Source organism: Onychomys torridus, chromosome 13, assembly GCF_903995425.1.
Source record: "Onychomys torridus chromosome 13, mOncTor1.1, whole genome shotgun sequence".
Lineage (NCBI taxonomy): Eukaryota > Metazoa > Chordata > Mammalia > Rodentia > Cricetidae > Onychomys > Onychomys torridus.
Window position 1 is genome coordinate 27,828,244 of NC_050455.1, and position 25,837 is coordinate 27,854,080.

General features: G+C 42.6%; 1 protein-coding gene across 1 annotated transcript in view; it reads left to right on the forward strand.

Annotated features, from left to right (window-relative positions):
- Positions 1 to 7,985: 7,985 nt before the first annotated feature.
- The window catches only part of Ndfip1 (Nedd4 family interacting protein 1), a 48,660-nt gene continuing 30,808 nt past the window's right edge, over positions 7,986 to 25,837 (forward strand). Inside the window, exon 1 of the mRNA XM_036205173.1 lies at positions 7,986 to 8,255. Within this exon, the coding sequence (XP_036061066.1) occupies positions 8,193 to 8,255 (63 nt within the window). The 5' untranslated portion in view covers positions 7,986 to 8,192. The remainder of the gene's footprint in view (positions 8,256 to 25,837) is intronic.

Here is a 25,837-nt window from a genome sequence, read left to right on the forward strand (position 1 = left end):
AGGACCAGAGTTGAGCTGCAGGAGCAAAGTGAAGCCAAGAGCAGAGCCAGGTCGAGATGAACAAGTGTGCAGAGAGATGGAAGGTCCAGGTGGACGGACAGTAATCTGAGTGGGCCACATCAAAGGTGGGGTCCGAGTCAAGTGGAAGCTCCTGAGATAGTTGAGAGTTCTCTCCCTGTCTGTCCCTTGATGCACACACAGGGTGGTCAGATGACAGGTGAGTGGGTGCCCTTGCCATGGGTGCTGTTTGGTCACCTCTTTACTGGGCCCAGAGAGTCACAGGCTTCCCTTAGTCTGGTGTGTACACTAAGTTCTTGGGATTGGTTCTCTTGATATTTTAATAAACACATTTGTCCCTAAAAATCTCATCTCACACAGGTAAGTTTATAGAGAACATTCTACTCCCAGGAATAAATCATTTATTGGTCTCTCCCATGTGGGTGGTGCCAGACAGATGGTACCGTTCACATGTCCACTCAGGGGTAGTCATCCTACACCTTCAAAACAGCATCAACTGCTGCTTGTGAAATGGAATCTCTCAGGGCAAGGCGCAGTTTGGGGGAAAAATATCGCTGTCTTATACAACATAGAATATTGGGCAGGGTACAGCCTGATACCCACACAATCCTCCCTTCAAGAGTCACATTTGGGGCTGGGGACATGTTTCAGTTGGTAAAATGCCTGCAGAGCAAGCCTGAAGATCTGGATTCAGATCCCCAGCACCTATGTAAAGGCTGGGTAGGGAGGTATGCATCTGTAACCCTCCCAATGGCAAGGATGGTAGGTGGAGACAGGGGGATCCCTAGGGCTTGCCAGTCAGTCTAACCAAAAATAGCACGGTGCAGTGAAAGATTCTGTCTCAGAAAGCATGGTGGAGAACAGTGGAAGAAGACAACCAAAGGCAGCCTCTGGCCTCCACATGCACAGAGGCAAGTTCAAGATTGTGCGAGCACACACACACACACACACTCACACACACACACACATGTAGTTGGTTTTCTTTTTTACTCTTTGCTCTTTAGGGGCCTGCCACCCAGATCACAAATAAATACATGGAGGTTTATTCTTTCTTATGAATGCCTGGCCTTAGCTTGGCTTATTTCTAGCCAGCTTTTCTAACTTACATTATGCCATCTACCTTTTGCCTCTGGGCTTTTATCTTTCTCTTATTCTACCTTTGTTTACTTCTTACTCTGTAGCTGACTGTGTGGCTGACCCTGGTGTCCTCTCTCTTTCTCCTTTTCTCACTCTTCCCTTTTCTTCTCCTCTTCTATTTATTCTCTCTTTGTGCCAGCCCCACCTATTTCTCTCTCCTGCCTCGCTATTGGCCATTCAGCTCTCTATTAGACCAATCAGGTGTTTTAGACAGGCGCAGTAACACAGCTTCACAGAGTTAAACAAATGCAACATGAAAGAATACAACAAACTTTGCATCATTAAACAAATATTCCACAGCATAAATGTAACACATCTTAAACTAATATCCCATAACACACACACACACACACACACACACACACACACACCCTCAGAGAACAACAACAACAACAAAAAAAACATAAAGAAGCATATTTTGAGGTGGCATATTTTGGTCTCTTTAAACCCTTAGCTATGTAATAACTAGTAAGCCATTTTTCTAGGAGAGGGATCACTCAGAGCCAGGTGTGGTGGTGCATATCTGTAATGTCAGCATCTCGGAGTGGAGGCAGGAGGAATTCTGTGAGTTCAAAGGCAGCCTGGGCTACAGTGAGTTTTCAGGTCAACCAAATTTGACACAGCAAGATACTGGCTCAAATCCAAAACCAAAAAAGCACCAAAAACCAATCGAACAAAAGAGAATAAAAAGAGGAGGACGAGAAGGAGGGGGATGGGAGGAAGAATTACTCAAACATTTTATGGGGCAAGCTCCTTTGACTGCACGGGTTATATTCTGTCCAAACACAGAGGTGGACATGTCATTTGATTACGATGTGATGTCTGTCACTGGAGATGGGCAGTTCACATTTGTACAATCAAATGTGGCAACTCATATGGTCTGATTGTAGCATCATTCCTGGGATGAAGTGCTGTGGGATGTTCTGTATGTTAAATGTGTTGCTCTGATTGGTTAATAAAAAAATACTGACTGGCCAGTAGCTAGGCAGGAAGTATAGGTGGGACAAGGAGAGAGGAGAATTCTGGGAAGTGGAAGGCTGAGGCAGAGAGATGCTGCAAGCCACCGCCATGAGAAGATGTTAAGATACCGGTAAGCCACAAGCCACGTGGCAACTTATAGATGAATAGAAATGGGTTAATTTAAGATATAAGAACTAGATAACAAGAAGCCTGCCTCGGCCATACAGTTTGTAAGTAATATAAGTCTCTGTGTGTTTACTTGGTTGGGTCTAAGTGGCTGCGGGATTGGTGGCTGAGAGATTTGTCCTGACTGTAGGCCAGGCAGGACTGGAGAAAACTCCAGCAACAATGAAGGAACACCCAAACTTGATGGGCTGGAGAGATGGTTCAGTGGTTAAGAGCACTTGTTTCTCTCTCTCTCTCTTTTTTGTTTTTGTTTTTTGCTTTTTATTTTCAGGACAGGGTTTCTCTGTTTAATAGTCTTGGCTGTCCCAGAACTCGCTTTGTAGACCAGGCTGGCCTTGAACTCACTAAGATCCACCTGCCTCCCAAGTGTTGGGATAAAAGGCATATATCACCACACCCAGCTTGAACTTGTTCTTGCAGAGGACCTGGATTAGATTTCTAGAAACCACATGTTGGCTTAGAGCCATAGTCTATATTTCCAGTTCCAGGGGATTTGATGCACTCTTCTGATCTCCCTGGACACCCAGCACACATGTAGCGCACAGACATACATGTGAGCAAAACACTCATAAACATAAAATAGACAAATCTAAAGCATATACTTTGTTTCAGATAAAGGATTAGTTCTAACATAATAATAATAGTCCTCCCCCCCTTTTTTTTTGTATTTGTAATTGAATGCTAGTGATCATCCTTGGAAAGAAATCTTTCCATTGGTCTTGGTGTTACCTCTTAACTTCATTCATCTCAGGGTCATTGTTAACTATGTATCAACCAGGCCTCTAACCTAATTGACTCTATGTCAAACCTATAGTATATTTGTAACATTTATAACCTTTTGTTCAGTTTTTGAGACAGGCTTTGGTTAAGTAGCTTGCACTGTCTTTGGAGTGGTGATCCTTTGCTTCAGCTCTTCAAGTTCTGGGATTACAGGCATGTGCCACCATGCCTGTATCAATACAGCTGCACTGGGAATGACTTTTGGGCAACGTTCAAACCATAGCAACAGCCATGCCTGTTTGGTAACATCCATGGCTGTGTTTGTAATCCAATGAGGACAGAATATCTGTGATAGGCAGTTTATGGTCCACAGAGCCGGAAGTATTTACTATTTGTCCCTTTCCATAAAGGGTCACTGAGTTGTGTGCTAAGCTGAGCAAGCATACTCATGATGTGGTGTGCTCTCCTCTTCCTCGCCACAGCAAAGCCCATTTCTCATTTAAAACTTTCTCTCCAGTCCTTACTTAATTATCCCACCTGCTCACATCATTTCCCCACTATTCCTCAGCTCAACAGGACTGCAATTAGTCCTGTGTGTGTGTGTGTGTGTGTGTGTGTGTGTGTGTGTGTGTTGCTGAGTATTAAACCCTTGCTCATGCCACACAAGCACTCTATTACTGAGCTGTAGCCTTAGCTTCAATCTGGAATTTTTACATAAAAAATAATCTTAAATATGTGCTTACTAAGCCAAGCTTTAGTGGTGCACGCTTTAATCCCAGCACTCAGGAGGCAGAGACAGGTAGATCTCTGTGAGTTCGAGGAGATCCTAGTTTACAAAGTGAGTTCCAGGATCGCCAGGGATACACAGGGTTACACAGAGAAACCCCCGTGTCAAAAAACAAAAACAAAACAAAACAAAAAGTGTGCTTACTATCTACTCTATTCACTGTGAAGCCCCAAAAGTTGGTCCTTCAATGTCCTGTATTTCTTTGTATGCACTGAGCAGTGGTCAAGTCTTTAAGTCAGGCAGACCTGAATCTTCACTTTGGCCCTATCCATCCCTAGCTCAACAAATGCTATGAATTTCTTGAATCTCATCATCTGACGAGTGCATTTGTAAAGGATTACAGCGATGGCGTGTGTTAGCTTCCGAGACCCAGGAAGGGCTCTACAACAGCGTTGGTCGCCAGCAGCTAACCTCTTTATTTGGAAGATGAAGAAATTACCCTTGCCCTTAAGAAAACTCATGGCGTGACAGTGTGACTAAAAGGAAACACTCAGCCAGGAGAAATGAAACTGCATGGTTCAGGAGGAGCCCTGGAAGACTAGCTGCAGCAGCTAATGCCTCACACGAGACGCTAGACTAACAAGGCTTTGGACAAACTGAACAGACACTTGACTGCTTAGGGGCCTGAGTGCTGCCTAGGCCGAGCATCCTGTGCATATGGAAGACAGAAGACCACATTTATTCCAGAGATCTTTATCTGAGTTTGAGGAGGGGAGCTGGTGCAGACATGAGCTACGCTCCCACCTCTCCTTTCTCTGCTAGGATGGATGCGTCAGCAAGTCACATAAAGAGCATTGCGCATGGAATGTCTGACTATGGCTCTCTGGGGAAATAAGTTTCTAAGTGCAGCAATCTGAAATTAATAACTTTCTTAGGGACGTTCTTTTGACAACATCTGGAGATGAAGCCTGGTGCAATTTTCACCGCCTTGAATTACCCTCCCTGTTTGCTTGGCATGTACCAGGCACGGATCCACCCGGCAAGCAACACAGCCTCCTCCTTTCTCCTGCAATCTGCTCATCAACTGGAGACCTCTTACAGCCGTGACTTGGGGCAGTCTGGGGGCTCTGACCTGGAGGCATCCATTCTTTCTCTCAGGGTTCGTTGGATGTCCTTGAAAAGTCAGGGAGAGAGAAATGTTTTTCAATTTTCAGTTTAGACACTCATTGAATCAAGAGAAAAAAAAATCTTGACTTGTGTATTAAAAGCTTAGGGATAGTTGGGTGGTGTTGGTGCATGCCTTTAATCTCAGCACTTAGGAGCTGGAGGAGAGTGGAGCTCGTGAGTTCGAGGCCAGCCTGGTCTACAGAGCAAGTTCCAGGACAGATAGAGCTGTTATACAGAGAAACCCTGTCTCAAAAAACAGAGAGAGAGAGCAAAATATTTGTTACTCAAAACACTATGGTTGAAGGTATCAGAAAAAAAAAAAAGTTGGGGGGGGCATTAGAAGAGAGAGATTGGTTTTCTTTGGCTTTTGAGAGCGATTCCTATGCAAAAGGCTGTTGTTTATAGTATGCTGTTATCTAGGTTCACGTGCAAGTGGTATGTGGATATTAAGGGAGAAAGAAGAGTGAGGAACAGCAGCTCCTCCTCCAGAGAAAGCCTTCGAGGTGACAGCAGTTGCTGCACCAGCCACATGTGACAGGACAGACATATGCTTTTTATTCCTCCTTCCTTATAAATTTAGACAAAGTGGCCTGATTTCTATTTTCCACTGATGATATATGCTTTTAAATTTCAAATCAGTCTTTCCCTCTTCCTTATATAAGACCATATGGAAGGACATTGTGTTTGTCTGGGTCACTGTAGCACATAACATTCAAAGTTTGTCTTTCTGGATTTGACATGCTGCTCAGATGTTTGTGTGCTCAAGGCCCTGGCTTCAGTTCCCAGGATTGAAGGGGAAAAGGAAAAATAAAAGAGAAAGGGTACAAGCAGCCTAGCAGACCTCCCAGCTTAGCACGTTGCTAAGTATCTCCTCTGTCGGCACGTATTACATATCCAACACTAATACTTAGAAATAGGAAGCTATATAGGGGCTTGGATGTGGAAAGAGCCAGAGTGAATAATACGCACCTCTAGATATTATTTAAATGTAATTTAAAAATTATTTTGTGTGTATGGGTGTTTTCTCTGCATGTATGCACCATGTGTCTGCAGTGCCTTTAGAGGCTGAAAGAAGTCAGGTCACCTGGAACTGGAGTTACAGATGTTTCTACCATGTGGGTGCAGGGATTGAACCCAGGTTCCCTGAAAGAGCAGCCAGTGCTCTTAATGACTGAGCCATCTCTCCCTCTCTATAGATTTTTTATTATTATTATTATTATTATTATTATTATTATTATTATTATTATTTGAGACAAGTTTTCTCTGTGTAGCTCTGGCTGTCCTGAAACTGGCTGTGTAGACCAGGCTGACCTCGAACTCAAGAAATCTGTCTGCCTCTGGCAGAGTGCTGGGATTAAAGGAGAGAGCTACCACTACCCCATGAATTTGTATTTGATGATAATGCACTCCTATTTATGGAATTCTTAGGGTAGTTCAAAACAGCTATGTTTTGAAAATATAGCCGACACAAAGATATATCTGAACTTCAAAATTAGAAGCTGAGATAGCCCTACTATTATAACCAACTGCAGAGTACTAACTTGGAAAGACAGTAAAAAAGATACAGGAACCAGGTGACAGTGGTGCATGCCTTTAATCCCAGCACTCTGGAGGCAGAGGCAAGCAGATCTGTGAGTTCAAGGCCAGCCTGGTCTACAGAGCCAGTTCCAGGACAGCCAGAGCTACACAGAGAAACCTTTTCTAAAAAAAACCAACCAAACAAACAACAAAAACAGGAATTGCAACATGCTTTAAGGAATGAAGGATTCTCCCTATCCCTCTTCCATGTTAGACATGTGCTTAGAAGTAATTCTAGACAGCTGATGTGATAAAAAGAAACAGCCCCTGAACTGTCTGCTCTGCAGGAATACTGTTCATTCGCTGTAAAAAATGGAAGGCCTGTGTTAATCCCACCGGTCGAGAATAAGACCACTACCATAGTTCAAAGTCAAATCTGAAGCAAGCTTTAATTAAATACTGGCCAGGCTGATGGACTCTCTGGCCAGGTCCATCTCTGGTTTCCGGGAAAATGGCCCCCTCCAGCCTCAGTTTGCAGGTCTTAAAGTATTTTCCATGAGGTCCAATCAAGGGCAAGCATACATCCTGACGTATATCCTGCCCATGAACTTCCTACCCACATGTGATCAAGCACATCCAGTGCAGGTGGGTCAAACAAACTTGTTTAGGGGAGTGAAAACATGTGACTTGTTATCTCCCATAAACAACAGCCTATAGCAATTCAGGAACTCTCTGTCCTTGGGCAAGGGGCTTGCAGATCAGAGGCATTTTTGTCTCATAGATCTCTTAGGCACAGTAATTAAGACTTAAAACATAACTGGCTCTCACACCTGAGAGACACTCTTGTCTTCACAAAGCTTATAATTTAAACTGTATGATAATGGTTAAGAAAGCTGGCTTCATGGGCTTGCCTTCCGGCTTTTCCTTTCATCAGCCCAGGGTCAGTGGGTGAACACTGAATCCTCAAACACAACTTCCTCATCTGTGAACCACTGCTCACAGTAACTGCTCCACCCAAGTGGTCAGAGCCTTTCAGTTCTGCGATGCTAGCTCTCTCTCCTATCATGGCCTCAGCACATGTTCCTGCTATCTGGATAAAATCCTTCAAGTTTTGACTTTAATGCCACTTCCTCAGACAATACGGTTACTGTATCAACAGAAGATCTATCAGAGGGCCGCATACATTAGGCTCTATTATAAATAACCCAGTCTAAGATTTAGGGGTCAGCATTTGTTTTTGTTTTCCTATAAAGGGTCAGGCAGTACATTCTTCCTCGACGGGAAGAGGCCGTGTTACAATAAAACTTTATTCGAGGATATTTAAATATGAATTTACATATACCCTCGACTTTACATACATCCTGGAGGCTCTTGACTGGCGGGATGAGGCCCCTGCTCTATGGCTGGTTGACGTCTGACGTCTGAGGATGGAAGAGAACGGATAGGAACCTCAACCCTGCAGAAAGGCAACTTCCCGGGGCTGGGGGCCAGGGGCGTGGCCCGGGAGGCGGGGCGGGGCGGGGCGGGGCGCGGAGGGGGCGGGGCGGCGGCGCAGCGTCGTCGTCGTCGTCGTCCCCGCCTCCTCCCGAGGGGCCGCGGCGGAGCCTCGGCGGCGGCGCTCAGTGCCTGAGGAGAGCGTCCCAGCGCTAGCAGCGGCCCTCCGCACGCCGCGCCGCCTACCTCTCGGCGACCCTCGGCCGCGGCGTCCGCGCCCCCTCAGCTCGCTCGTTCGTCCTCCTTCCCTCAGGCCCGCTGCGCCATGGCCTTGGCGTTGGCGGCGCTGGCGGCCGTGGAGCCGGCCTGCGGCAGCGGGTACCAGCAGGTGAGCTGCCCCGGGCCCGCCCCGCCCTCCGCCGGCCACTCGACGCCGGGGCTTTACAGGCCTCGCCGGGCCTGGGCCGGACCCCGGGGCTTGGGCCTGTCGGGGCTCGGGGCCAGCCGGGCGGGGACCTCGTTAACTCTGGTTCCCAGGTCGGGCGGGGCCCGGAGGCCGAACTCGTGGCGCTCTGGGGGCTCCGACCCGGAGGCATCCGTTTTTGTTTTTTTTGTTTTTTGTTTTTTTCTTTTTCTCAGAGTTGGTTTGATGTCATTGGAAAATCAGGGGGAGAGAAAAAAAAATTTTTTTTTTTTTCAGCCAAAAAGGCAAAAGGAAATGGGTTCAGAAGCAAAGATCATAATCGCCTGTGCTGCCGCGGGCGGCCGTCCGCAGCGAGGTGCGATTACTCAGGGTTTCAGAGCCTCGTTTCTGTCCAAACCCATCCCCCTCGTTCCCTTTTAAGACTCGAGTCAATAAATGAAGCGAGAGACGAGCCCTCAGCTTTCAATCGATTTGCAAGAGGCGATGTTTGGCTGGAGAGAGGCCCCAAAATGTAGGGCTACGCTGAGGCTGCAGGGCGTGTGCCCGGGTGTATTTTGCACGCTTGGAAATGACGTTTTAAGAGATTTAATAGCATATCTAGGGAGGAAATGTAACCAGATGATTGGATTATTATCTGCTGTGTGATTCTGTAAATTGAGGCCCCGGGGAAAAGAGATTTTTTTTTTTCTCCCCCTCCCACTCTGTGGCTGTGTTTCCTCGGGAATTTTAGAGACTTTGGGGGAGGGGGGAAGAATTAAAGATATCAACCTAAAACATCCCGTAATTGTGGGAGTTGAGCCAGGGAGTTGTTGACTGAACCGCGGGCAACTGCTTCTGTTTTGTCAATTTTCAGATGTTTTCAGTATAACTTGCATACAAAAATGTCAGTCCTGATTTTTTCGATATAAAATGGCGTGATTTAAGTGATCTACGTTTACTACGTTGTAGAAATAAAACCAGGACGATTAAAGCGTGTTGCAGATTAACCCTGCGCGGTCAGTTACTGGTTTGTTTTGCTGTCTTCAGCCGTGTGTTGTAATCCGTCCTCCTTCCCGCCCCCGCCCGCGCCCGGACTCCTGAAATGACTAGTTACGGATTCGCCTCTTGGTTTCATAAACAACCAAAATTGTGGCTGTGCAGCCCAATCGTTAAGTCTTCACTGCCTTTATTCTGTGACCTTGGATGAGACTCCGGGGGCTTCCTTGCTTTGATAAATTCAAGTCATAGACTTTGATCAACCTGTTTACAAATCCCCTGAACCTTATAGTGTCAATCTTTTCATCCCGACGTGGATAGGCAAGCAAGCAGAAGAGCTGGGGATTCTCTTCGTACTGCCATCTTACTGAGCTATGGGGTAATGCTGGTTTGTGGCTAGAAAAGAGAGAATTTGTTAGAGTATTAAAATCATGCTTTTGTTGGCTTACTTGTTTAGTAGTAGCTTTTTGATTATGCAGAATTTAGGTATGTTAGAGATAGGCCAGCTTTTTATCATTACTGTAAAAGTAATTATTTTGCTGGGTGTGGTGGCTCACGGATATAATCCTAGCAGTTGGGAGGCTGAGGCAGGAAAAGCAGAAGTTTAAGGCCAGCCTGAACTGCCAAATTAGTTGCAAGCTGCCTGAGGTACAGGAAGACCCTGCCTCAACAACAAAATAAATTTGAAGAAATAATCTTCAATAAAACAAGAAAAAAAAATCTTCCTAGAAAAAAAGTCTCGGCAAACACCAGTCTGTCCCCATAGAGATAAGCAAAGTTAATGCATGGGTACATATTTTTATGGATTAGAACTATGTAGATAAAACAAAAGTGTGGTCAGTGCACATGTGTACAGATAAGGAGTGCTAGTACTGATTTACTGTGTACCAGTCACAGCAGACTCAGTTTAAAGCCATCTTCATTGAACCCTTACAGTGCCTTTATGAGTCAAGGTTTGTTCTCATTTTATAGAAGTCAAGTCTCTAAGGGTCTCAGTGACTTTCTCAAGTTCACAAAGCTGCTAAATTGTGATTACAAGAGAAGTTATATACTTGCCTACATAAAAGGCTTATGGTGCAAAGGCAGGCTGTATCCATTAGCAGATACATATGTGTGTGTGTGTGTGTGTGTGTGTGTGTGTGTGTGTGTGTGTGTGTATGTACATGTATATTACGTGCTCATGAATTCAGGCACATCTTTATACATTCATGTAGTTCCACGGGCTCCTAATCACACCTGGATGTGTCCATGGTCTCTATCATGTGCATTCATGTTCATGTGTGTGGTCTTGCACATATGTATGTACAAAGGCACACAATTATTAATAAAATTGGATTTTTATATCTCTTGATTTCTTTCTTTCTTTTTTTTAATCTGCTGAGAATAGGGCCTTCCACTTTCTAGGTAAACCCTGTACCTTTAGGTAAACTATATCTTTAGCCTCTTTATCAGACATTTTTAATGCCCTTGTGGCATGTAATTGCATGGCTGAGCCATAACTTAATTACCTACTGGTAGTTCCTAAGAATCTTTATAATTTTTTTCATTCATTGAGTTCGTTTTCCACACACCTGTAACTGTTCCTTTGTAGTGTGTGATCAGAGACTATACATATTTAAAAGGCTTCTGAATTATAGAATGCTGGTGAATTGTCCAGGCCACTTGATAGGAACATGCTACTCTTTAGGTTGTCAAGAAGGCTGTTCTGACTTCTTTTGATCTGGTTAGTCTAACCAGGTGGTCCTCCATCTCAGTGACTGTAATGGAAGCTTTATGATTCATTCAGAAATGCTAATACTGCTGGTTTCCTTTGCTTTTATAGGTTTTTATTAATGTGTGCACATTTGTGCACAACTTGAATTTAGTATAGTGACAATTTATAGGCAGCCTGGGCTCAGTTTCCCTGTAATATGCCCCCCCCCCTTTTGCAGTTTTAAAACAGACTGTATCCAAATATATGGAACAGTGTTTCAGAAAGGTTTATGTGGGCTTGCGCCCAGCTGTGGCTAGCTCAAAGAAGACATTAATTGCTGGTCATCCATTTTCTTTATTGTAATAGATCTTTGCCTCTATATCATGAATTTTGCTACTTCATGCCAGATGTTTTAAGATACTTGGATTTGAGCCTGGCAGTGGTGGTGCACACACCCTTGATCCCAGTGCTCAGGAGGTAGAGGCAGGCCAATCTCTCTGAGTTCAAAGACAGCCAGGGTAGTTGTTACACAGAGAAATCCTGTCTTAAAAAACAAAAACAATCAAAAAGTTTGGGTTTGGGTCCTATGTAAATGGATTGTGCTGCAATATACATTAAAAAAGAAACCACAGACATAACTCATTGCTTGCTGAGGAAGTTGCCTATCTAGTCCTCACCAGTAAGTTTGTATAACACTCGTTAACATCATAAACCAGGCATGGATATGATAGATTTTTGGGTTAAGTTCTGAGTATTCTGGAAGGGCATTTTGACAGATCAGGGATGGATTAGGGAAAGAGTCACCTCTACCAGGGGAAGCCATATATTTGGTGAAGTTAGGGTCTTGGAGGGTCTAGGTAGTTCTCCCATGGTTGTTTATTGCATGCTTGTTATAAAGTTTCAGAAGTTACAGCTACATAACAGGTTATCTCTTTTGTGTCTTGTCAGTTTTAAAGATTATTGCTGCATTTGTGGCCAAATGGCTAGTCATCAAAGAAAGTTATAAAAGTCCTTGACACAAGACAGTGGTTGGTGCACTCTTGTGATGTCTGTTCTCCGGAGGCAGAAGCAGTAGGCTTGCTGGATTACATAGCGAGAGATCCTATTTGAAACAAACACCTATTTGAAACAAACACCGGTAGATTGTTTATGGGAGATGGATAAATTGTTTCTTTGAAATGCTTTAGAATTGTGTAAAATAAACATAAAATATACCACATTAACTTTTCATCCCCTTGCCTCTGTTAGTGCTAGGGATTGGACCTAGTGCTTTATACATGGTACCATGTGCTCTGCCTCTGAGCACCTCCCACCCTAAGCATTTTTATTTATTTGTATTTTATGTGCATTGGTGTTTTGCCTGTGTGAGGGTGTCAGATCTTGGAGTTACTGACAGTTGTGAGCTGTCATGTGGTGCTGGGAATTGAACTCTGGTCCACTGGAAGAACAGCCAGTGCTCTTAACTGCTGAGCAATCTCTATAGCCCCCACCCTAAGCATTTTTAAGTACAAAGTCTGCCAGTATTAAGTGCGTTCACATATGTATGAAACCAGTCCTGTGTCTATTACCCATGAAATAATACTCCACCTTGCTTATTCCAGCCTGTGTCAACTAGACACCAGTGTAAGTGCAATCGGCTGTTTATCCTTTTGTAACTGTCTTTTTTCATGTGGCATGTTGCCAAGGGTCATCCATATAGGTGTCAGAATTTCTGTAAGTCTGTTTTGTTTTATGTTTATTTATACTTGCTTTTTTGTTTGTTTTGAGATGGGGTCTCTTGTATCAAGGCCTGACCTCACTGTGTGTGAGAGAGAGAGAGTGTGTGTGTGTACGTACACATATACTGAGGCTTAGCTTGAACTCCTTATCTTCCTGTTTCTACCTCCCAAGAGCTGGGATTACAGGCTGATGGCAGGCACCAGGCCTGCCTGTGCTACATTTTAAAAAATAAATTCATTTGCTGATGGACATTTGGTCTTTGTGCATAATGCACTGAGAACATGGGTGTATACCTATCTCTTGGTCCATCCTTTTGAGTTTTATGAGACTATACCCAGAAGTGGGATTCCTGGATGGTTTGGCAATTCTATTTTTAAGTTTTCTTAGAACTACTATTCTGTTACCTAGAACTACTATTCTGTTACCTATAGCAGCCACACCATCTTGAATTGTTGCCAACATTGTACAAAGATTCCAGTTTCTCCATATTCTCAACAACAGTTTTGTTTTTATTTTTGTTTTTGTTTTTAAATGGTGCTAGGTATAGTAGCCAGGCTTTGTTCATGGCTGGCAATCATTACCCACTTGAGTTCAACACCAGCCCTATTCTGGTTTCTTTTTCTTTTCTCCCAGATCTGAGGACTGAACCCAGGGCCTCACGCTTGCTAGGCAGGTACTCTACCACTGAGCTAAATCCCCAACCCCCTGGTTTCTTATAGTAGACATCTGTTCATTGGTTGTGAAGGCATCTCTTTAGAGAATTGATTCCTGTTTCCTAAATGATTAGTTATGTTTTTTCATTGCATTGCCTGTTTATATATTCTCTTTGGAGAGATGGTTATTATAATTGTTATTTGAGACAGACTAGCTTAGAACTCTCTATGAAGATCCAGTTAGCTTTGAACTTACAGAGCTCTGACTGCCTGACACCTATAAATCGGCATTAAAAGTGTGGATCATCACATCTAGCCTGTAATTATTATTATTTTTAGATTTTTTAAAATTTTATGTGCATTAGTGTTTTGCCTGCATGTGTGTATGTGTGAGGGTGTCAGATGCCCTAGAACTGGAGTTTACAGACAGGTGTGAGCTGCCCTGTGGTTGCTGGGAATTGAACCCAGGTCCTTTGGAAGAGCAGCCTGTGCTCTTAACCACTGAGCCATCTCTCCAGATCCTGTAATTATTTCTTTTTTTCTTCTTCTTCTGTGTCATTCCCCTTGGAGCTGAGGACTGAACCCAGGGCCTTGCGCTTGCTAGGCAGGTACTCTACCACTGAGCTAAATCCCCAACGCTGTAATTATTTCTTAATGGTATTTGTATTTTCAACATTTTTTTTCCTTTTCTTTCTTCTTTCTTTCTTTCTCTTTCTTTCTTTCTTCTTCTTCTTATTTTTTTTTTTTAGACAAAGTCTCAGTATATAGCTCTGGCTGTTCTGGGACTTGCTATGTAGACCAGACTGGCCTTGGACTCATAGAGATAGACCTGCCTGCCTCTGCTTTCCAAGCGCTGGGATTAAAAGAAGTGTACCACCATGCCTGGCACAACTTTTTTCAAATACATACAAAATAGGATAGTATGATAAACTTTATGGAAATACCTATCAATAGCCAATCTTATTTATATTCCTGGATCCAAAATTTATATTTTGGATCAATCATTTATTTATTTATTTGCTATTATTTATTTATTTATTTATTTTAATGTTTGGAGACAACAGAATATTACACTGTAACTCGTGCTGACCTGGAACTCTCTGTAATTAAGGCTAGCCTTGAACTTGCAACAATCCTCCTGCCTTACTTAGTCTCCAAAGTGCTGGAGTTACAGATATATACCATTATGCCTGGCTGTAATCCTATAATTTCATTTACAAATATTTTAATGTGAAATAGAGAAAAGACTGATACTTCAAGTGGGTATTGTCACATGAGGTCAGTATCATGAGAGTGTTAAAAAAAAACTTTTATTATGTTTATTTTTTAATTTGTGGGTGTGAGTAGAGGTCAGAGGACAATTTTCAGGATCTGGTTTTCTCCTCCCGTGCAGTTCCTGGAGATGGAATTCAGGGTGTCAGGCTTGGTGACTAGTGCCTTTTACACGATGAGCCGTCTTGCCAGTCTTGAGAGCTCTCTTTGAATCTGTTAGAAATATGGAAATAGGATTTATAAATGTCAGGAACCACAGAGCTGTGACTGTCCTTTGTTTTTGAATTGGCTCACTCTTGGCAAGCCTTGTTCTCTGCATCATTTTTGGGGGCACTGGTAGATTCTTGATCCATTCTTGCTTTCTGGCTGTGGCCACTGGTCGTCACTTGTTAGGGGAGATTTATTGGCTTCATCACTCTGTGCTCTGTAAACAGAGCAATACTTCCTGGTTTGAGTAGAAACCAAGGCTCAATTGAGCTGCTCTAGGGACTCCTGTTCTAAGGACTGATCACTCACTACTGGTCCTGTACATACATGTTTACTTAAAAAATTAGTTACAATACACTATACTATATTAAGTTATAAAAATAAATTTTACCATGAGAATAACTTTGGGTTTGTTTTGTTTTGTGTTTTGTTTTTTGTTTTGACTGTTTGTTTGAGACAGGGTTTCTCTGTGTAGCTTTGGTACCTGTCCTGGATCTCGCTCTGTAGACCAGGCTGGCCTCAAACTGACAGAGATCCGCCTGGCTCTGCCTCCCCAGTGCTGGGATTAAAGGAGTGTGCCACTACTGCCCGGCTTGTTATGTTTTGTTTTAGACGAGGTTTCACTGTGTAGCACAGACTGGCTTTGAACTTGGGACCCTTGTGTTTCAGCCTTCACAGTGCTGGGATTATAAAGGCTTTAAAATAAATACTTGCATTTCTTTATTTTGATTTTTTTTTTTTTTAAGTACAATTGCTTAGTGAGGAGCATATTCTTGTAGAAGGCCATACCTGTCTAGATGAAGAAATTTACTTTAATTGCAGATTAATTCTGAAAATAAGGTTGAAGATCTTTTTTTTTCTCTTTCAAGTAATTGTCGTCAATAAACTAGACAAGTAGTAAATGTGTATCAAATTTATTGTGCTTTGCAAACATTTTAAGTACAGTTGCTTCTGGTGGCTGGCAGGTAGAAGAACAGTTTCTATTAGTAATTTTAAATGTAGTGTTAAAACAAGTGTGATATCACCTAGTACATACACCTTGCCTGTAAATTAAGCTCTCACTCAGTTTTCTGAGTACATAATTTCTTTTTTGTTTGTTGAGACAGGGTGTCCTCTCTATGTAGTCCCAGCTTCCTTGGAACCTAGTACATATAGACAAGGCTGGCTTCTGACTCTTAGAATCCACCTGCCTCAAGTGCTGGGGTTAAAGGTGTGCACCAGACTTTGTGTTGATTTCTTATTCCACCATGTGCTGCATGTATGCTTTAGCACTCAGTTACACCCTCAGCCCCATAAACATTATTTGTATACATAAATTATCCAAAGCCAAGTTCACACAGGGTCTCTAACTTTAATTCAAGCATGTGCATCACACTAGCTTACTCCCCTAATCTATAAACTCCCACTTCAACAGTGAGAAATTTGGCTCCCACCATATAGCATGTTTACTTAATTCTTCAGCTTTAGTAGGCATATATAAAGTGGTCACAGAATTATTAACATATGGGAAACTGTCTTATTCTCCAGAAGATAGGGCATATACACAGTTGTCAACTACTAGGTTCTAGAGTTAACTAAAATGGCACCTTTGCCCCCACCCTCTTATGAGAGGTGGTTTCCTACTTTTTTATTTTTTCGTTTTCCAAGACAGGGTTACTCCATGTTGCCCAAGCTGGGGAACCTAAGGATTTGCATGCCAAGAATTGTGTTCTGATACACAACAGATAGCCTGTATTCAGTGTTTGTTGATGGAAACTTAGAAATGCTGAATGAATTCAGTTCTGCATCAGATACATCTTGGTTATCTGATGTGTATGTATGTGTGTGAAGGTCCGAGGACTGCTCCTGGACTCCAGGGAATCAAACTCAGATTGTCAGACATGGTAGAAAATGCTGTCACTTGCTAAGCCAGTCTTGAGGGCTGCTTTGGTATTTTTACCTGTCTTGAGTGTCATTGTCTTTGAGTCTTTTTGGTCTGGCCACTGTCTGCTAGTATCCTCAGAAGTGATGGGGGAAGAGGTTGGGAGAGCTCAGTATTTAGTGTACAAATCTTTCTACCAGTTGTTGTTTTGTTTTTTTTCCTATTTCACCCATTTCCTTAAACCGATTGATGTCTTATCTGGATGGTAGTGGTGTACACCTTTAATCCCAGCACTCAGGAGGCAGAGGCAGGCAGATTGGAAGTTGAACCTCTGAGTTCCAGGACAGCCAGGGCTGCACAGAGAAACCCTGTCTCGGGAAAACAAACAAACAAACCAAACAAACAAACAAACAAAAAACCCCAAACATTTATTTCCCCAAAGCTCCCTCCCTGTCTTACTACTCTCCCAAGCATAGCTTTTTTTTTTTTTTGTACTGGGGATTGAACCTGTGTCCTCATGCATGCTAGGTAAGCCTTCCAAAGGAGACCTGGGAGCTGCGTGTTTAACTGTTCCTGCAACCTTCCTTTCTGTCTTTAAATCTTTTTTTACTCAGCTTTTCAGTACCTGGTGTCACCAGTTTCTGAGCTTTTGGGGTATCTAAACCAGGTAGCTTGTTTTGTGTTCTAGTTTAGGATTCAGCCTAACCCTGTCTGCTGAATCCCTTGTTAATCTCACTTGTAGCTGTTAGGGTTTTGTTACTTTCTGTCTTGTTGCTTGGCTTTATAGGTTTTTCTCTTTTTTGGTTTTTTTTTTTTTTTTGGCGGGGGGAGCTGAGGATCGAACCCTGCGCTGCTAGGCAAGTGCTCTACCACTGAGCTACATCCCCAACCCCTGTTTTTTGTTTTTTGTTTTTTTTTATGATTTACTTTTATTTTATGTGCAGTGGTGTTTTGCCTGCATATGTGTCTGTGTGTGGGTATTGGATCCCTTTGAATTGGAATTATATATAGTTGTGAGTTGCCCTTTAGGTCCTTGGGAATTGAATGAACCCAGGTCCTTTGGAAGAGCAACTCTTAACCACTGAACCATGTCTCCAGCCCTGATTCATTTGTTTTATTTGTTAGGATCTCGCTATGTAGCCCTGGCTGGCCTAGAACTCACTGTATAGACCAGGCCATCATGGAACTCATCTGCCTCTGTCTCCCAAGTTTTGAGGTTAAAGGTGTGTGCACCACGCCTGGTTTTGTTTGTTTGTTTTTTCTTTTTGTTTTTTTTTTTTGTTTGTTTTGTTGTTTTTATTTTTTATGAGTTTATTAAGTATACAACCAGAAAAAGTAAAAGAATAAATAGCAAGTGATACAGATAGCAAAACATTGACCAGAAGTAACTGGGAAAACCAGTTGAGGCAGCCAGCTGGAGTTCCGGATTGAGAGCCATCTAGGCAGAGCAGAGTGTCCCTCCAGTGATGCCCCCAAGCGAAATAGCACAGACAGACATCATCATGAAGTCTGGCACTCACAGCACCCAGCAGGTTCCTGCTGGGGAGTTGAGGCAGGCAGTCAGTCGGCTGGAGTTCCGGATTGAGTTTTGGCTTATGGACAGGTTCCCATGGCATTTTTATATTTTGGGATAAATAATAGTAGCCTTTGTTGAAAATGGTTCACCTTCTAGTTCTCAAGGACACAGCGTTTCTATTCTTGAGATGTTTTGCTGTTTCCTTTTGTCCCTGTTACAGTTATCAGGGAGGAGGATAAGCCCATCCCTAGACAAGGAACCCTGAAGGACATTTTGAGATAAACATGCCTGATTCTGAAGGGGAGGGGAGCAACCCCATTTCCAGAGCCAGCTTCTCAGTATGCTCAAACAGCACACAGTATTTAGCAATGTAATGTACGTCACAGCATTTCTGTTGACTTTGAGCCTGTACATCTATCTAATTGTGCTATCTTGACAATGGAGAATATTGCATTTAGTAAATATGCCAGTTGGTTGTTTTTAGAAGGAAAAGCATTTTAGGAATTACAATGTGATTAAAAATACCAAATTTTTCTTTATGTGTATCACAAGCATCTATTAAATACTTACTTGTATTCAGCAGGCTATAAGTATGTGTTACAGATTTCTTACAAGGTTTCTTTGTTAAAAACACAAAACAAAACATTGTGTGTGTGTGTGTGTGTGTGTGTATGTATGGTGCGTGCATGCATGTGTGTGTTCACATCATAGTTACTCACTGGAGGTTAGAAGACAGCTTACAGGACTCCGTTCTGTCCTTCCTTTCACCATGTGAGTTCCTGGGATTGAATTTGGGTCCTAAGGGTCTTAACCTCAGAGCCGTCCTGCCATCCTGCCATTTAAAAACATTCATTCATTCATTCATTCATTCATTCATTCATTCTGTACACAGAAGAGGGCACCAGATCTCTTTGCAGATGGTTGTGAGCCCCCATGTGGGTGCTGGGAATTGAATTCAGGACCTCTGGAAGAACAGCCAGTGCTCTTAACCTCTGAGCCATCTCTCCAGCCCCTCAATATTGCTTTTTTAAGGAGAAAAGACTTAGAGATATCTTTCTTGTTTCTGTTTCTAATTTTTTGTTGCCATTTCTTTTTAAAGTCATTAATTATGTGACTACCATCTCTTCCCTTATGTTACTAAGGAAAGGAACATATGATAAGTGTGTGTATGTATGTATATGTGTGTGTAAGAGAGATGTGTATATCTCTGTCCCTGGGAAGAGTGATGATAAATCAAGCACTGGTGGCTTTATATCCTGGGGCATAGCATGTTTCATTTTATTTAAGGTTTGTTTCTCAAAAAATTTTGCTTTTACATTACATGGTAACGGTGAGCCTTCCATACTTCATACTTAGTGTCTGTCTGTTTCTAACACATTTATTGCCATGGACAGTAGTGATGGGACTCCTGCCTACAGATCACTCCTGGAGCCATTGTCATTGTCCCTTCTTTGGTTGTAGCATTCATCTATAAGTAGCTCAAATTTTCAATTACCTTTAAAAAAAAAAAAAAGGAAAGAAAGAAAGAAAGGAAAGTTATTGAATATTGCAAGGGACAGAGTACTGCCTGTCTTCATTAAAATTTAATAAAGTTTTTTGAGATAGGGTTTTATTGTGTAACGCTGGCTGCCCTGGTGTTTACTATGTAGAGACTAGTAACTCTATAGAGGCCTCAAACTCACAGAGATCTGACTGACTGCCTTTATTTACTTCCTGGGTGCTGGGATTAAAGGTGTGCACCACATACCCAGCTAACTAAACACCTTTTTTGCAGTGCTGGGAATTGAACCCAGAACCTTGTGTGTTAAGCAGGTGTTCTACCAGTGAGCTGCGTGGGAAGCCCTGGCTTGTGTATTTTGGTGGGGAGGGGAGCCCTCACACTTGTGCAGTAGCACTTTGCTTACTGAGCTATCTCCCTAGCCCCTGTAATTTATCATGTCATGAATAGTTGCTTTGAGCATCCTTATATGGACCCCCCCCCCCGCCACCCCCCAATAGGGTCTCAGGTGTAGCATTGAGATCTGGTGTTAACTGTCTGAGTTTGGGCAGTTGTCCCTCTTACTGTATAAACTGATGACATGACTGCTTGTTGTATACCTGTGTGGGTGTGGGTTCACACAGTCCGTGGAAGCAAGAGGCAGAGGCAACCTGAGGATGAATCTTTAGCCTTTCCCAGCTGCAGGGGGATTTTGTCTCTATGGCCTGCTCCACTGTAGCTTAGCAAAGGGTCCTTTTATTGTTCTCAATTTACACCTTTTAGCAAGTTGATCTTCATCCTCATCACCTCTTATCTAAACTTCCCCAAGGGACAATGCCAAATGCAAATTCTCAGTTAAGGAATATCACAGTTTTCTGGATTGTTCCTCAGCTAGGTCTGCATAGGCTTTGCACCCTTAGAAATTCTGGTTAGAAAGATTCACATAGAGGGTAACAAGAGAAACAAAGGAGGGTCAAGGATAGGTGCAGCACTCTGGAGCCAAGCCACGGTAGCTCTGTGGGAATTGTCCCAGCAACTGCTCCATGGTATGATTAATGGGGAAAGTTTTTATTGTAGATATGAGAGAACAAGCAGAGGCATGTGGAAGAGTCCAGAGCAGAGAGAGAAAATAGCAGACTGGACCTGGCCATGAGAGAAGCAGGAGCAGAGAGATGGTTGAGAGGGGGTGGGGCAGAGAAAGAGAGAGTGGGGAGAGAAAGAAATAGCAGGGTTATACTGAGAATGAGTGCCTGGGGGAGGGAAGCCCATGAGTTGAAGGAGTTCATTAGGGTAGGTGGGGAGGTGAGAGCTAGATGCTAGCATGGACTTTGAAATGTGTAACAGGTACTTGTGATACCGAGGGAGCCTGGAGGCCTGCAGGTGCTTTGGTATGCCAGTAGGCAGCACAGGTAGCCATTTGTCTCTTCTGCATTTTGGAATTTGGGGAAATGGAATTTCCTTTAGACCTGACACATCTCCTGTCTTTGTGAGATCCTAGCCCACTGAAAGCAAGCGTTAGCCTGGAAGACTTTCCTTGGCTCCAGGTTTTACTGAATCCGGGTATCATTTATTTAAGTGTCTTGGTAGAGCCATCAATAATTCTGGAAATAATTTGGATAGAAGACAGATTCCGTAGGTCAGTAGGCTGATGACAAAGTGCTGGCACCATAGTTGCAGATGAGCAGTGACTTTGCTGAGAGTTTGGCTTTTTAGGTGAGTTGAATTAGAGATGAGTGCCCACTGTGTGTCCACCTTGTATCTCTTGTCAGTATGACCCAATATGGACAACAGGGAGTTGAAGGAAATGCAAGCTGGTGATCTCAGTTGGCGGCAGTATTTGCTCTCATTTCTAAGGACTTCTATAGACTGCTGGTATTTCCCCCTGTAAAACAAAGTGTTCATCAGGTGGTAGCGCACGCCTTTAATCCCAGCACTCGGGAGGCAGAGGCAGGTGGATCTCTGTGAGTTAGAGGCCTGCCTGGGCTACAGAGTGAGATCCAGAACAGGCACCAAAACTACACAGAGAAACCCTGTCTCCAAAAAAAAAAAAGTGTTCATCTGTTGTATTTATGTTACCAGCCAGAGACAGCCACACAAGTCTTTAACCAAAAGCTCTATGAACATGGCTTTTCTAAGAGTAAACATTCTGTCTGTTAGGCACTTTTAAGTCATTGTTCTCATCACTTAATTTTGCTTGCTTTGGTGCATTTTTATGTTTCATTAGATGTTTCATTTATGGTATTAGAAGATTTAAACACATTTTTTACTTCTGATAGTCTTGGATATTCTAAATGCTGCAGTTGTGCGAGACACACACACACACACACACACACACACACACACACACACACGACTCTGAAGTGCAGTATGGGTGCTGGAGATTGAATCCCAGGTCCTCTGGGAGATTAGCTAGTGCTCTTAACCACTGAACCATCTCTCCAGTCCCAGGAAACAATTTTTTTTTAAAAATTACAATGATCTACTGTGCTTTAAATTTTCACCCATTCACAGACATGTTCTGTGGTGATTTGTGGAGCTATTGATAGGATCCTTTTCATTGAGGGCAACAGATACTGACTTAACAAGGGAACAGTGATAGGAGATAGTTAATTTGAAATTTTATTTAAGTAAAATTATACTGTACAGATTTGGCTTTTCAAAAATAGAAAACACTATTACTCTATTCTTTTGAAATTAAAATTTATTCCTTTAAAAATCTTTTTAGATTTATATATTTTTATGTTTACATGTGTGAATGTTTTGTTTACATGTTTGTACACTCATCATGTGTGTGTCTGGTACTTTGGATGTCAGAAGAGGGTTCAGATCCCTTGGAACCAGAGTTATGGATGATTATGAACCACCACATGGGTGCATGGAGTTGAACCCAGGTTCTCTGCCGGAGCAACAAATACTCTTAACCTCCAAGCCATCTCTCCAGCCCAAGTGTATCTTTTAAAGTAGAGTAATTAAAAAACTTTTTCCATTAGGCTATATAACCATTATTCCTATCTAATTTGTAAACCTTTTTTATTACTATCCCAGATCTTACAAGAGCCTCAGACATAGCAGCAGTAAGATGCTATTCTCTCCCCTTTACCCTAGTTACCAACAACCATTAATCTCTTTCTCTATGAAATTGGTACTCCAAAAGGGAGCATGTTCTATAAAGAGAAGCATGCAGCATGGTGTTTTGTTAGTGGCTTTATTTTTAGTATAATGCTTTCAAAGCTCATTTATGCTGCAATTTATCCCTTTTTCTTTCTTTCTTCCTTCCTTTCTTTTCTTTCTTTCTTTTTTTTTTTAGGTTTATTTATTATGTATATTCTGTCTGCATGTGTCTTTACAGGCCTGAAGAGGGTGCCAGATCTCATTACAGGTTGTTGTAAGCCACCATGTGGTTGCTGGGAATTGAACTCAGGACCTCTGGAAGAGTAGTCAGTGCTCTTAACTGCTGAGCCATCTCTCCAGCCCTCTATCCTTTTTTCTTGCTAAATAGTGTTTAATTGTATGGATAAACCACAGATCTTGTATCTGTTTATATGTTGATGAATTTTTGGCTGTTATAAGTAATGCTATACCATCAAATTTTGTGTGGACATATGTCTTAACCAATTGAGAAACACACTTTCCATTCCCACTAGTAGTTTGTTAGAGTTCTAGTTTTTCCACATGCATAAGAACCTGTTACTGTCTTATTTATTTATTTATTTTGTTTTTTTTTCCGAGACAGGGTTTCTCTGTGTAGCTTTGCGCCTTTCTTGGATCTCACTCTGTAGACCAGGCTGGCCTCAAACTCACAGAGATCTGCCTGGCTCTGCCTCCTGAGTGCTGGAATTAAAGGTGTAAGTATTAGTTCATGGTTTTCTCTGCTGACCTAATAGTGTTGAGCATTTTATGTCTACTGGCTGTTTGCATACTGTTTTTGGAGAAATGTTTGTTCAACTCCTACTAGTGTGTGTGTGTGTGTGTGTGTGTGTGTGTGTGTGTGTGTGTGTAGGTGTGTATGTGGTTTGAGTGTGCATACGTGTGTGCAGGTGCACTTGGCCATACAGGCATGTGTAGAGGCCTGAGGTTGGTTGACATCAGGCTACCTTTCTTAGTTGCTACTTTATTTTTTGAGATAGGTCCCTCCCTGAGTTTGGAGCTCGACCTTGCCCTTAGGGCCACACTGACTGGCCAGCAAGCCCAAGGCATCCTTCTGTCTGTGCCCCATTGCTAGGGTTGCAGACCTGCAGTCCTGCAGTTCTCTATGCTTGCATGGCAAGCACTTTACTTAATGAGTAGACTCTCCAGCCTTCCTTTGCTCATTGTTAGAACAGGTTACTTTTCTTAGAGTTGAGTCTCTCATACCTTGTCAGAATTACTTAAAATATACCTAATACATTAATAGCAAGTTAGTGGAGAACTCTTCTTACAAGTAAAGAATTTGGAGCTGGAAAGATGGATGCTCAGTGCTTAAGAACACTTGGCTTATCTTCCAAGTTCAGATCCCAGGGACAGTGTCAGGTAGCTCACAACTGCCTATAACTTGAGCTCCCCTTATAGCCTCCAAGTTGCACAAACACAAGTTAAAAAACACTTTAAAGAAAGTAAAGAATTTGATGTCACAGTAATTGCATTAGATGTAATAGAAAATGTACAGTTCTTACTCTCTGGCTGGATCTTTTATCCTAGGCAGAGTCAGGTAGAGCTCCGAGTTTGAGGCCAGCTAGTACAGAGCTAGTTCTAGAATAGCCAAGCCTAGACAAAGAAAACCTGTCTCAAAACACCAAAATAAATAAGTAAGTAAAATTAAACAGGACCGAACAGCAACAGATCAAGTAGTGTGAATATTTGTAATGTTAGAGATTTCTTGACTAGTTTGGCATTATTTATCGTGTATTTTTTGGGTTTGTGTGAGGTTGATATTGACGTCATAGTTCCTTGGGTGTAAAGATTTGTGGGTTGGGTTGGGTTGGGTTTAGTTGAGACTGAGTCTCTCTATGTAGCCTGGATAGCCGAGAACTCCGATGTAGACCAGGGTGCTGAGCTTGTGGAGATCCCTGCCTTTGCCTCCCCAGGGCTGGCCCTACAGGTGCACACCACCACACCTACTTTGTGCAGTAGGATTTGGTTTCACCTTCTCCAGTCTTTAGAGAATGTAAATGCCTATGGCTGGTACCACTCATTGTAAGATTAAATGTTGTCTCTTAGTGAGACCCATCCTAGCTCTGCTTTGCTGTTCCTCAGAACAACTCATTTTAAAACTGAAGAGGTAGGGGTGTGTGTGTGTGTGTGTGTGTGTGTGTGTGTGTGTGTGTGAGAGAGAGAGAGAGAGAGAGAGAGAGAGAGAGAGAGAGAATGAATATTGGTACTTACACAATGTGCCTGTGGAGGTTCTCTTCTTATACCTTGCTTTTGAATAAGGCCCTTTCTTAATTTCTGCTGCTCGACACACTCTAGGCTGTATGGCCCAAGAGCTTCTGGGAAATTTTGTCTGCTTCCAAAATCACTGTAGGACTGCTGGACATTACTGAATCTCAGGCTTACCCTGGTTGCCAGGTTTGTGGTAAGCACCTGTCTCTCCGGTCCCCTAAGTGTCTTTAAACTAGTTAAATTCAAAGTTGCTTCTATTAGAACTAAGTACCACTGGGTGATGGTGGCGCACACCTTTGATCCCAGCACTCAGAAGATAGAAGTAGGCGGATCTCTGTGAGTTTGAGACCAGCGTGATTTACAAAGTAAGTTCCAGGACAGCCAGGGATGTTACCCAGAGAAACCCTGTCTCAAAAAACAAAACAAAAAAGTGTATGATTTCTGTAGTGAGAATTTCTGGCTTCTACTAACTATATTCTCCCATCTCTCAATCTCCCAATGTTTGGAGGCTTGTGCTGCCATCCATACCTAGTAGATTTTTTTTCTTTTTTAAAGATGGGAATATACTTGGTTTCTATGCTCCCCAGCTTGGCCTAGGTCAGCTAGGCTTAAGTGATTCTTTTGTCTCAGTTTCCCCACAAGTTGGGATACCAGTACCTGGCTCTTGCAGATTTTAATTTTAAATTTATTTCTAACAGGCACAACGCTTAGATTCAAAGGAGGTGACCCCTTTATTTTAGATGTACTATATTTTTATTGCCTTACCCTTAAAAATAAAACAATAGTGCCTTTTTAAAGATTTATTTGTTTGTTTA